We start from the raw sequence: 12,114 nt of genomic DNA on the forward strand, positions 1-12,114 counted from the left end.
TTCTACCTCTGGCACTTATTCCCGGCAATGACTTTGGACAATTTATTTAATCACTTAGGCCTCAGTTTCTTAATCTATAAATTAATGAAGTTCAATTAGATGGTCTCTGAGGTCCATTTCAACTTTAAGTCTATTATCATTTGATCTTTATTGGCAAGGTAATTTGCATTTTATTTTGTCAGTCATGGAGGAGCACAGGGCATGTCAGGGCAATGAGTATTCCGGCCTGTGTATTAGGAAAATGATTTTGGAAGTTGTTTGGAGAACTAGGGAACTGAGAGGCTAAAGGTAGGGAGAAAAGTTAGGAGGCTTCTAAGATATTTCTGCTTCCAGGGAGAGGTAATGCTAGCCTGAACCAAGGTGTCTAGTGGTAGATTAGGAATAAGGGAACCTATACCAGAAATATTGTGGAGGTAGAATTGAGAGGACTTAGTAACTGATTGGATGCAGGTAGAGGTGAGGAAGAGTAAAGAAGAAGACTGCTTAGGATCATGTCTTTGGAATTAGAAGAGTAGCCCCTTTATTTTACAGAGGAAGAAATAAGTCCACAGAGCAGACACAAGGGGCAGGATTCAGATTTGTCTTCTGCTTCCAAATTAATGTCCTTCTGTTTATGCAGGAGTCAGGTAACAGGTTTTGAGCCTGAGTGACTGGGGTGATGCTCGTACATCCCAGATGATAGGAGATTTGAGTGGAAGGATAGGTTCGGGTGGAGTGGGAAGAGATGAGTTTAGTTTTGGGTACGTTGAGCTTTAAGTGCCTGAAGGATATCCGGGTATTCTATAGACAGAAATATCACTGGGTGAATCAGGATGAGAGTGGGGAAAGTAGACATAATATTCTTAAGTGCCTACTATGTGCTGGTCACTACACTAAGCACTTCACAGATATTTCATTTGATCCTCACAGTAATGCTCATAACAAGATTGGGGATGGAATGACCAATTTGGAAGTGTGGGAATGAATGCAACTACTAGCAGAGAAAAGTTTTGTAAAAGAGGACTGAAAGGAGAGCTTGGGGTCCAAATCTGGCCTGTGATATTTGTATTAACATAGTATTGGGTTTCCTCAAGTGTGATGCAATCTACGTTCTTTTTAAATTTTCTGAATTTTTAATGAGCCAGCAATATACTTTCTGCTGGGGAAGCCTGGTGCTGTTCATGTCAACCTTTCACAAGTACCCAAAGATGAATTCTAGCAGCATCATTCCAGAGTTTTGTTTCAATCCAAACATTTATTCCACATTCATAGAAATTTGTGATGGAAAAGACCTAAAGACATTTCATCCATCCACCCAGTTGTACAAGAAACATGCCCAGAGTAAATCATTCTGTTCACTTTATGCCCAAAGGACAACATTTCAGTACTTCCCTGGAGCTGAGCAGTCTGTTTCATTTACTTCAGAATGAAGACACGTAGGAAAAAACTCTTCAGCCTTCCTAAGAAAATACAGCGAAGTCTGTTTTCATAAAATGGTAAGCCATGGTAGTAAATAGTATTGAAGAAATAGGTTTATGGCTTAGGTGGATGATGAAAGGAGGGACTGAACACCTGGTCATTCAATAACACAAAAAATATAAAAATTTGGTTTTAATGACCAGAGAAATACTACCTTTGAAGCTGGGCATGGATTTCTGGCTTGCCAATCTTGACTTTGTAAAGTAGACCTTTCTAGTCCTTGTTAATTTTGATTTCTTGGTTTCTTAGATTCTTAGAGGAGTTTTCTCAAAGCTTAAATTCAGTGTTGAGTTTTAGCTCTAATGATTCTAAAGCCAGATGATCTGGGACCATATTCTTTGGGATTTCCTTTCACTTTCTCTCTAGCATTCCCATTTGGAAGGGCAGCAGCAAAACTTTATGTAACCAGGAAAATGACCATTTATAGAATCACCAGAATCACTGTTCTCTAAACACATCAAAGAACCCAGTGGAGTTCATTGCTGGATTGCTATAGTCATGTCACTTGACTACCCTAGAAATGCTTTTAAGACTTAGCTTATATATCTGGTGTGTTTATCATTTGCCTTACCTATGGGATGTGTTTTCTCTTATACTGTGTGGCATGCTAGCTCTGGGCTCTGTAATTGCCATTCAGACATTCATTGTCCACATTTGTACCACTTAACACACCTATTCTTGGTGCTCACATAGAGCCTTTCTTCTAGTGAATGAGCTTGAATTTTCCAACATTTTCCCAAAACATGGTTGGGCATTAGGTGGCCAATGACATTCCCTTCCTTGTAGCTGAGGGAGTAGAGATATGAAATGGTCAAATGTTATGCCTAAAGTAACGTGATAAGAGAATTCAAACTTTCTGTCACCTTTTCTTCCTTTATTCACCACCTTATAATTTCATGTATTTGTGAAACAGGAACTCATTGAGCCAAGGGATGAAAACTCCTTTTCTTTCTTGTATGATATCATCCCTAACCTGAAGGTCACTGACTTTTTCTCTTTGAGCCCAAGTAGGGCACAAGTCCAAGAGCCCAGGTAAGGATATCCTGGGCAGGGTAGAGCGGAGTTGTTTTGAAGGACTCATAATTTCATGAAAGCTTTTTTACAAAACACAGCACACTGTTTCACAAGTTGCAAAACACTGTTCAACCACCAGCAATAAAAATAACCATCACAATTTAACATGAAAACAGTTTCATTTCATCACAAGAAATTTTTTTTTTCCAGAAAATGAAATAATTTCAAGCAACATCAATGACAGTAAACCTGATATTGGTAACCCAACAGCTGACCTTCAGGTGTCTACTACATTTCTACCCCAGGCTTACCAGTGTCAGCCAGTTATCACCCAATAGTCCAGAACAGACACTGAGTGACTGAGTGGGGCAAAAACTACTGCCTATTTTGTAACAAGACAGAGAAACCCAAAAAAGCATTCCTCAAAATGTCTTTATATTGATGTGTGCCCTGCTTTAATTAAATCCATTATTAAAAAACCCAAACTTAGAAAAAAAATAAATTAGGGGATAATTATTTGCATTACAAAAGGATTCTTCACTTTACAAAAGACTGCTGGGTTCCTCTAAGTAGTTAGCCACCCAAATGCAGTTAGAATATAATTAGATTTACAAAAATTTCCATTTACAGTCAACTTTTCCAGAACCTGGCTACTGTGTGAAGTGAGGTACACCTGTACATAAACCTTCTGAATAAGAGGTGCACAGAGGGTAATGACCTGGTCTCTACAGTATCCTGGGCTGTAATTAGAAAATTCTGGGATATAGTTGTAGAGATGTGCCTTCAAACTCAGGGCTTCCTACTAGAGTCCTATGAGGGATAGTCTGAGAGCAGGGTTGGCTGAAGCCTTTGCAGGTTTTTAGTCCCTCTTCCTTCCCATTTCCCTTTCTTGGGGTATCTCTTTTGCTTTATTTCCTATTGATTCATTTTCCAGTTGTGATTTATCACCCTCAAGACTTAAAAGTATTACTCAGCTAGGAGTATTTGAATATTAATGGGAGTATCCAGAAAATTCTTCATTTAAGAGAATGACTTTAGCAAAAATTTCAGATGCCATAGTATAAAGTGAGGGACAGTTGGGGAGCTAGGAGCCCTTTCAGTCACTTGATGGAGGTGGCTAACTATTTGTCAGTTTGTACCAACTGCTGTGCCAGTCACTTAAGAGGCACTCAAAAAGTAAGATTGTGAAGGCAGGGACCATGAAGATTTTACTCACCTATCCTTTAGCACCTATGCAATTCCTTGAATTATTAGGTGCTTAATAAAGTTTGAATGAATGTGTTAATTGGAACAAATGGTGAGTATTAGAAAAAAGAATATAAATGACATAAAGGAGAGTTTATTCCTGAGTGACATTTTTTGGTGCCCTTGTGGCTGTGGAAGATGACATTGTAAGCATATTCTCCTGAAGGCAGTAATACTTTTCAGAGCTCTTGGGGCCCTAGGCAACTGAAATCTTTAGGCTTCCCTCGCTCCCTCCTTATCTTGCTTCTCCAGAGAGCTATGTGGGGGTTAGGAGGTAGCTAAATAGAGACAGATGATTCAGATCCAGCTTCATGGAGGTGATAAATGTGCTAGAGATACCAACTGGAGGAACCGAGAATCATTTCAATATGCCTTCGATGACTGGGGCATTTGGCAAAAATCACAACAATTACACAAAAAAAGGAAGGGTAGATGCCTGAAAGTTCAAGCATGGCTCGGAGCAGGTTCAGTCGCATGCATGAGGATCACTTTTGGGGCTTCCTACAGTCAGAGGATAGGTTGTTGCTAATTTGAAAATTAATCCATCACATGGTTTGCACAAACAGTTTCACAGGATTCACAGTCACACACATCCTATTACAAATAGTAAACACAGATGTTCTTCACAGAGGCCTCATCTCTGTCTTCTCTCTTTTTGTCTCTTACAAAAGGCACACACTTAGAAAGAAAGCTTAGTTTGAATGAAGTATATGATGCCATTAATTTTTCAGCAAGATTGACTCTATGCTGGGCTGGAACCCAATTAGCTTTTGAGTGTTTAGATCTTTTTTACTGCTCTTTTTTTTTTTAACTAACCCTATCCCCAAATTAAAAAAAACACCCCCAAATTTGAGTTGGGTTAAATTGAAGAAATATTAAAATATATAGTCCTGGGTAACCATTTTATACAATCATACCTCGCCCTAACATTGCGCTGTCCACAATACTTTTGCAATAACATTAATACAAAGTAGAGACATTGTCACATCATGAAACCCTGATGTACCATTGTCAGGCCAATCGACCACTGAAGACATTGAACCCGCGGAACTGGCCATCTCCCATAACATTATTACACCTGATTAATCATGTTAGTCGAGGTATGCTTGTACTAGTAAAAACATCAAAACCCAGTAAGAGACACAGGTCTGATTGACTTTTTTTAATGCACAGAAAGGGCTAAAAACCAGAAATGTGGCACCAGGTGAAGAAGGAAAGAGGAGATGAGGATGGTCTGGTTTGCTCATAGTTCCTTTGTCCAAGATTGCCCTTGACTGATTCAAAGTTCCCATGGCGGAAAGAAGAGATTCTTTCTCTGAATGAGAATGCCACCTTGGAGGATGGAAAATGATGAGCCACTTTGAGGTTGCCTTCTAAGGAGAACCTTTTGTTTCGCTCACCTTCACCACTGCCAGCAGTTACAAAAGTGCATTACAAAGTTTAAAGAGGGGTTAGAGAAGGGTTGAAAGTGGCTTGGGGGAAGGACAGGAAGGTCAGGACAGAACAGACAGAGACTGGATCACCTAGGACTCGACTGTCCTGTTTGTCCTCTGATATTCTTCCAGTTGGTTCTTCCTGTTCATGGCCAGCCGTAGGTCTTGCCTGATCACCTGGATCTGTTTCTCCAGCTCACTGAGCTCCTGGGTCACCGAGGTCCTAGCAGTATTTAGGGAGTCTGGTTTCCCATTGGTGGTGAGGGAAGTGGGAATCTCTCTCCTCACTATAGGGAGGGTGATGCCCTGATGGGGGTGCATGTTCAGGTGGCTTTGCCCTTCATCACTGTACGTGTATTTCCGCCGATTGCAGTGGCTCAGGTCAGCAGTATTCCATACGCTGAGCTGACTGTTGGCTGCATTGGACCTAGGGAGACAATAGAGATCTTTCAAAAGAATGATACTTTGAATGACACTAAAGAATGACCTTAAAAAATACGTATTCTGATGAATCTAAAGTGCTATGGTTCCCTTTTCACCCTCAACCTGACTCCTTGCCCCTGCATTCATCTAGTACAGGGACAGGGAATCTGTGGCCATAAAGGACTTGTTCTGTGAAGTCTGGATTCAGTCAAAGGGCTGTACTTGAGGACCTAGAGGACCACACGTGGTCTCGAGGCTGCAGGTTCCCTACCCCTGAAGTACCTCCAGCTGGGGACCAGATAACTTCTTTCTTCAGACTTGTCCTTTTGTTAGGACATGTAATTTCCTCACATAAATCCTGTAAGGTAGGTAAAGGATTGTTGTTGTTCATTCTGTTGGGTCCAACTCTGTGCGACTCCATGGACTTTTTGTCCATGAGCTTTTCCTGATAAAGATACTGGAGTGGTTTGACATTTTCATCCCCAGTGTGTCCTCATTTTACAGATGAGGAACTAAGGCAAATTGTGGTTAAATGACTTGCTCAGGGTCACATAGCTAGTAAGTGTCTGAGGCCAGATTTGAACTCAGATCTTCCTGGCTCTAAGCCCATGTTCTTTGTGCTGTACCGTCTAGCTGCTTCATAGGTAAGGGGTCACTGGCTTCATTTTGTAGGTGAAGAATTTGCGACTCAGAGAAAAGGGACTTGTTTAAGGTCATGCAACTATTAAATGATAGAACAAGATCTTAAAATCAAGTATCAACTTTTGAGTCCAGTATTCTTTCTATTATATCCTACTGCCTGCCTTTCCAATAATTGGGTCCTTGAATTCATCCTGCTTGAGTCAATAATTGCCTGTAATCTCTAGCTCCCCTCCGTCTGCTTTAGCAGGAACAAGTGCTACAGAGGGAGGCAAACTTCTCTCATAAACAGCAGCTACAGCATTTGCTCCTTTACTCGTGTTAGCTCTTCAGTATCCCAGTCTTCTGGTACTATGGTTGGGACTGACCTTGGCATCCCCCTGAGTCTTACCAGGGGGGGCTGGATTTCTGTTGCTAAACTTTTGGTCTTCTTGGCGGGATCCCACATATCTGGTGTTAGACCTCCCTGATACCAGCTGCCTGCCTGCTTGGACTTTTTGCCCACTAGCAGGTTCCAGACTTACTTGCCTTTTTGATCTCCTTGAGGTTGCTTTCCCAGCTTAATGCTGAGACTTGCTTGGACTAAATATCCCACCCTACTGTGTCTTCTAGTCCAAGCCTTTAGCCTTTTTTTTTTTTTCCTGATCAAATAAGATAACATTTAAAGCATGTTGCAAACCCTAAAAGTGTTTCATAAATGCTATTATTATTACTGCCTGATTCCCTGAATTCTGACAACTGAGAATGATCATTCCCATTTTACAGATGATATAGCTGAACCACGGAGTGTGTCTTGCTAACACCTCATATTTCTCTGGTGCTTTCTCTGTGCTTCCCCACAATATCACTGTTGGTTAGGCATGAAAGCATTATTACTATTTTAGAGATGAAGAAACTGAGACTGAAATTGAATGACTTGCCTATGTTTAAATGGCTTTAAAGTATCAGATCAGGATTCAAGTGCAGTCCCCTCTGACTCCAAATCCAAATCTTTCCACTGACCCACCTTGCCATGAATATATGAACCCAATGGGACCAAAAGCTCTTCTTTTCCTTCCTACAAAGAGACTGACACAAGACATGTCCTGTATCACTCTAGATATGGCAGAACAAATGTTTCTTGAGCTGACTTCCTTCTATTCCAGGGCACTAGTGTGCCCTGCTCATCCATCATCCCAGAGTGCCTTATCTTGCATCCTGGTAGCTCTGCTCTGAGTGTTTGTGCTTGGTGAACCAGAAAGGTCGCATCTGAAGAGCAGAATTGGGAGAAAAATGTGTAAGCACCACAGGTGATGAGATTTTTACAGGGAAGAGGATCTGTGTCAGGTGTAAGGCAAATATCTAATGATCACAGGGCAAATAAAAGCCAAACAAAAGCTGGTTTTGTCACTGCTCTTGGTTTGACTTTTATCCCAGCAATGCCACTGGGATGTCACTTTGGAATGAGGTCCCTACGGTTTAATGGGAAGTTTGGAGCACTAAGAATACCCCCTGGGGCTCTAAAGGAACAGACTATCCTATTTCTGAAATACATTCTCCCAGGTGCACACCATTAGAAGAGTTTCTCACCGTATGAATGATCAGATTATGGCTTTGAACAGTATTGTTAACAATATATTCAATTTGATGAAATTGAAAAAAGAAGAATGGTGGGAGCAGAGATCAGCCCAGGGAAAGAAGGTAGAAGTGCATAGGTTTAGCGCTTGAAGGGATCTAAGAGCTTCAACTAGCCCAGTAAGGAACCTGAGGCCCAGAAAGATCAAGGCTTGCCCAAAGTCACGTGGAAGCAAATGGAAGACAAGAGGGTGAGAGGGGATGCCAAAAAATCCAAGTCGGCCATGTTTCAAGACATTTAGACGTGCCCTTGAGTGTGTTTGGTGTATTCTCAGTTTTTACTGTCAAGCAGTCTTAAGGTGGTGGCAGTAGGGAGTACTGGTTGTGACCTTTGCTACTGCACCTGTGCCAGCATTTCTGAAATGACATGGTGATACTGGATTCCTGCGTCAGGAGATACCTGGGTTGAAATCTTACCTCTGGCATTAGCAGATCATCTATAAAATGGATATAAATAGCTCTAGTACGCACCTCACATGGTTTGTGAGGGTCAAGTGAAATAAAGTATAGTGCCTCACAAACCTCAAAGTGCTATATAAATGCCAGCTATCATTCTCAGAGAATGCCCATGGCAGAGGGCATGTGTCAGTGCCTATTAATGGGACCAAGCATTCCTTGATGGTAAGGATAGAATTCTTATATTTGGCCACATAAAGACAACTTCAGTCACTCTTATTATTGATGTTAATCCTTTTTTCCTTCTCCTTCCTTACCTCGTCTTCACAGGGAAGAATTGTGCTCTTTGTGAATTTAGTAACAGGAATACCCAGTATGCAGGGATACAGAATTCTGGAGAAGAGTCAGGTGGGCATGACAACATAGGTACATTAGGTGAAATTCATTCCTCACATGACATAGTCATCCTCCTCTAAGCATGTTCTAACCTGTTAATGTTTTCCCCAAAGTTTGTTTGACCTATTTTTCAACCTATATCAAGATTTTAAGCTTCTTGAAGATAAGGGCTTTCTTGTTTGTATATCCTTAGCACCTAACACAGGGCTTTGTACATAACAACAGTCACTCAGTGTTTGTTGGATTGAAAGACATATACTCAGGGGAGGCAGCCATAGGTCCAGACCACCATGAAAGCATTGTCCCTTTCCAAGGCCACAAGACCCCAACTGGCTCCTTCTGAGGCCTCCTTAGGTGTTAGTTCATTGCCTACAATACTGATAGAGACATTTCCACTGCTTGGCATCTCCCGTGATCTAGTGACAAGATACTAGTTAGGCTCATAGAACCAGAGCTGGATTGGAGCCCTCATAGAAGCCAACTAGTTCAACCCCCTCATTTGATAGATGAGGAAGCAGGTCTGGAGAAATTAAGTGATTTGCCCAGGGTCACACAGATAATAAGTGCATGAGAAGGGATTTGAACCCAAGCCCTCTCTAGAGCCAAAGCTTTTCCCACTATTCTATGCCACTTCTCTGTGTAGTATTGCTTACTTCCAATGAGAAAATGGCACTCACTTCCAGGGGCCGTGACAGATAAGTCTAGTCATATTTTTGCTGGAGGGGATAATCCTGGAAGGACCTAGGAGAGCCAGGTACTTCAAAAGGAGTAGATGATTCTGTGTCTGCCTTGAAGGAGTTTGCAATGTACTGAATAGGTATACCCTTTCTACATCTTTTCATAGGTGAAGAACAAAAAAAAATGTATGTGTTGGTAAGAACAGATTCCCACAATAGCCATCCTAAAAGGTAATAGGAAAGAGAAGAAGTCTATCCAATTTCATCTCTGGTCTATTGACTGAAATTTTTCAGATCCTCAGTCTGGATCCTTATGGTACTTGAGCATATGAATTCACAGCATTCAATGCACAGGGGGTTGCTTAAAGCAACTGATGATTGTTTTATATGGAAGAACCGTGTAAACATTGGAAGGGACCTCAGAGATAGTACAACTCTTTTACTTGGACAGATGTGGAGACCCAGAGAGGGTTTGTGACCAAACTTTGTCCACAGGTAAGCCAAGAGCAAAACTGTGATTTGAACCCAGTTTCTCTGACTCCATATCTAACACTCCTTTTCCAAGCTGCCATACTGGAGGTCAGCTGGCTAGCTTATCCTTCATACTCAAGCCAGAGAGCCTATTCAGCATGAAAACATCAAAGCTGGGCTGATATAAAGAGAGGGGTGTATACAGGGATAGAAACCATGTAGGGGAATAGCAGAGGGCCATAAAACATATATGAAAAAAAGCCCAAACAGGGCCAGAGACCAGATGGGTCTGCAGACCATATATAAAGTCAGATACCATACACGGCCAGAGATCTTGTCAAGATAGAGACCATATAAGGAGAGAGACCAGATAGAACTAGAGACCATATAAGACCAGATGCCATACAGGGCCCAAGACCAGAGAGGGTTGACTAGAGACCATATAAAATCAGAGACCAGATAGGTCTGGACACTGTTTAAAGACAGAGAATGTCAAGGGACAGAGATTATGTGGGAAAAGACAGAGACTATAAAAGTCTAGAGATTATACAGGAAATGCCAAACTAAGGGAGCTCATTGGACTGCTCTGTGTCTGTGGCTGTTCTCTACTCCTGACTCTGCAATTTTACATAATGCTTTATAGTTTGCAAAACCCTTCCCTAAAACCACTCAGTTGAGGGAGGTCAGTTAAGGAAACTGAGGCTCAGCAAGAAGTTCCTCATCTCTGTCACATGACCATATATGACAGACCTAGGTCTCCTGGTGCTAGTGCTCACTCCATGGCCCCGCACCACCTCTCAGTGGGTTAAAAATGAGAAATGAGAACTCCTTTGTTCACTACATATGACTCCAAAGGGCACAAAACTCTTTAGAGGAAATTCACTTGAGTGGAATTTATTGATAAAACAGAAGAGAGGTCTGAATAAGATGAGCCTCTATTGATTTTGAGAAGTTCTTCCATGAAAAGTTTTATTGGCCTTGAAGAACAGACTCTATGATCTAGACAAATAAGGACCCTTGCTATCAACTTGTTGACAAGGTAACTCCCAAACACTTTGAACCCTTTTCTTCCCTATCATTCTTTTAGGCAGAAGTGATAAATGCACCAGGAGACATTTCCAATCTCAGCCTTTTCCAAGTTTCCACAAGTTTCCCTGACCTTGGAGGCATGCTGAGTTGAATTCTGAAGGGGTTGAAGTGTAACATCTAGTGCAAAGAGTGAGACAGCTAAGAATTTTCCTTCGGGATCTGGAATTAGATTAGAAATGCTTCAAAGAGGTTGCAGGGGTGGAGGAAGAAGATAATATCTGTAGGAATTCCATGTAGAAGAAGGATTTGATTGTTGTACTTGGCTATGAGGAGGAGAGAGAATTTAAGAGGAGAGAATACAGAAAACTTCCATTCAAGTTATAAGGAGACAGAGATAGACAACATTTAACATTGTCTGATGTAAAATGATAATTTTTATTACATGAAATTAAAAAGGTTTTACATAAATAAAACCAACGTAGCCAAAATGAGAAAGAAAGCAGAAAATTGGGGGAAAAAATTGTAGACAATTTCTCAGATAAAGGTCTCATATCTCAGATATATAGAGAACTTTGTCAAATTTATGAGAATATAAGTCATTCCTCAATTGATAAATGATCAAAGAATATGAGCAGTCAGCTTTTTGATGAAGATTTAATATCAAAACTAGATATAGTCATATGAAAAAAATGCTCTAAATTATTATTGATTAGAGAAATGCAAATTAAAACAACTTTGAAATATCTCATGCCTATTAGATTGGCTAAAATGATGGAAGGGGAAAATGACAAATGTTGGAGGGAATGTGGAAAAATTGGGACACTTATACACTGTTGGTAGAACTGTGAATTGATCCAACCATTTTAAAGAGCAGCCTGGAATTATGCCCAAAGAGTTATAAAACTCTGTATAGCCCTTTATGCACACCTCTTAGGTCTGTTTCCCAAGGTGATCAGGGAAAAAGGAAAAGACCCTATATGTTCTAAAATTTTTATAACTGCTCTCTTTGTGGTGGCAAAGAACTGGAAATTGAGGGGATGCCATCTATTGGGGAATGGCTGAAAAAGTTGTGGTATATAATTGTTATGGGATACTACTGTGTTATAAGAAACAATGAGCAGGTTGATTTTAGAAAAAAAATGGAAAGGTTTGCACAAAATCATGAAAAGTGAAATGAGCACAGCCAAGAGAACGTTATTGTATACAGTAAAAGCAATATTGTTCGAAGAGTAATCGTGAACAACCAAGTTATTCTGAGTATTATAAATACTCAAATCAGCTACAGAGGACCTTATGAAGGAAGATGCTATCCCTCTCCA

General features: G+C 40.7%; 1 protein-coding gene across 1 annotated transcript in view; it reads right to left on the reverse strand.

Moving 5' to 3' along the window:
• Window positions 1–851: 851 nt before the first annotated feature.
• The window catches only part of GRIN3A (glutamate ionotropic receptor NMDA type subunit 3A), a 227,323-nt gene continuing 216,060 nt past the window's right edge, over window positions 852–12,114 (reverse strand). Inside the window, exon 9 of the mRNA XM_069090621.1 lies at window positions 852–5,577. Within this exon, the coding sequence (XP_068946722.1) occupies window positions 5,241–5,577 (337 nt within the window). The 3' untranslated portion in view covers window positions 852–5,240. The remainder of the gene's footprint in view (window positions 5,578–12,114) is intronic.

This window comes from Petaurus breviceps, unplaced genomic scaffold (genome assembly GCF_028583685.1).
Source record: "Petaurus breviceps papuanus isolate PSGF00001 unplaced genomic scaffold, PetGlider_PUasm1.0 187, whole genome shotgun sequence".
Lineage (NCBI taxonomy): Eukaryota > Metazoa > Chordata > Mammalia > Diprotodontia > Petauridae > Petaurus > Petaurus breviceps.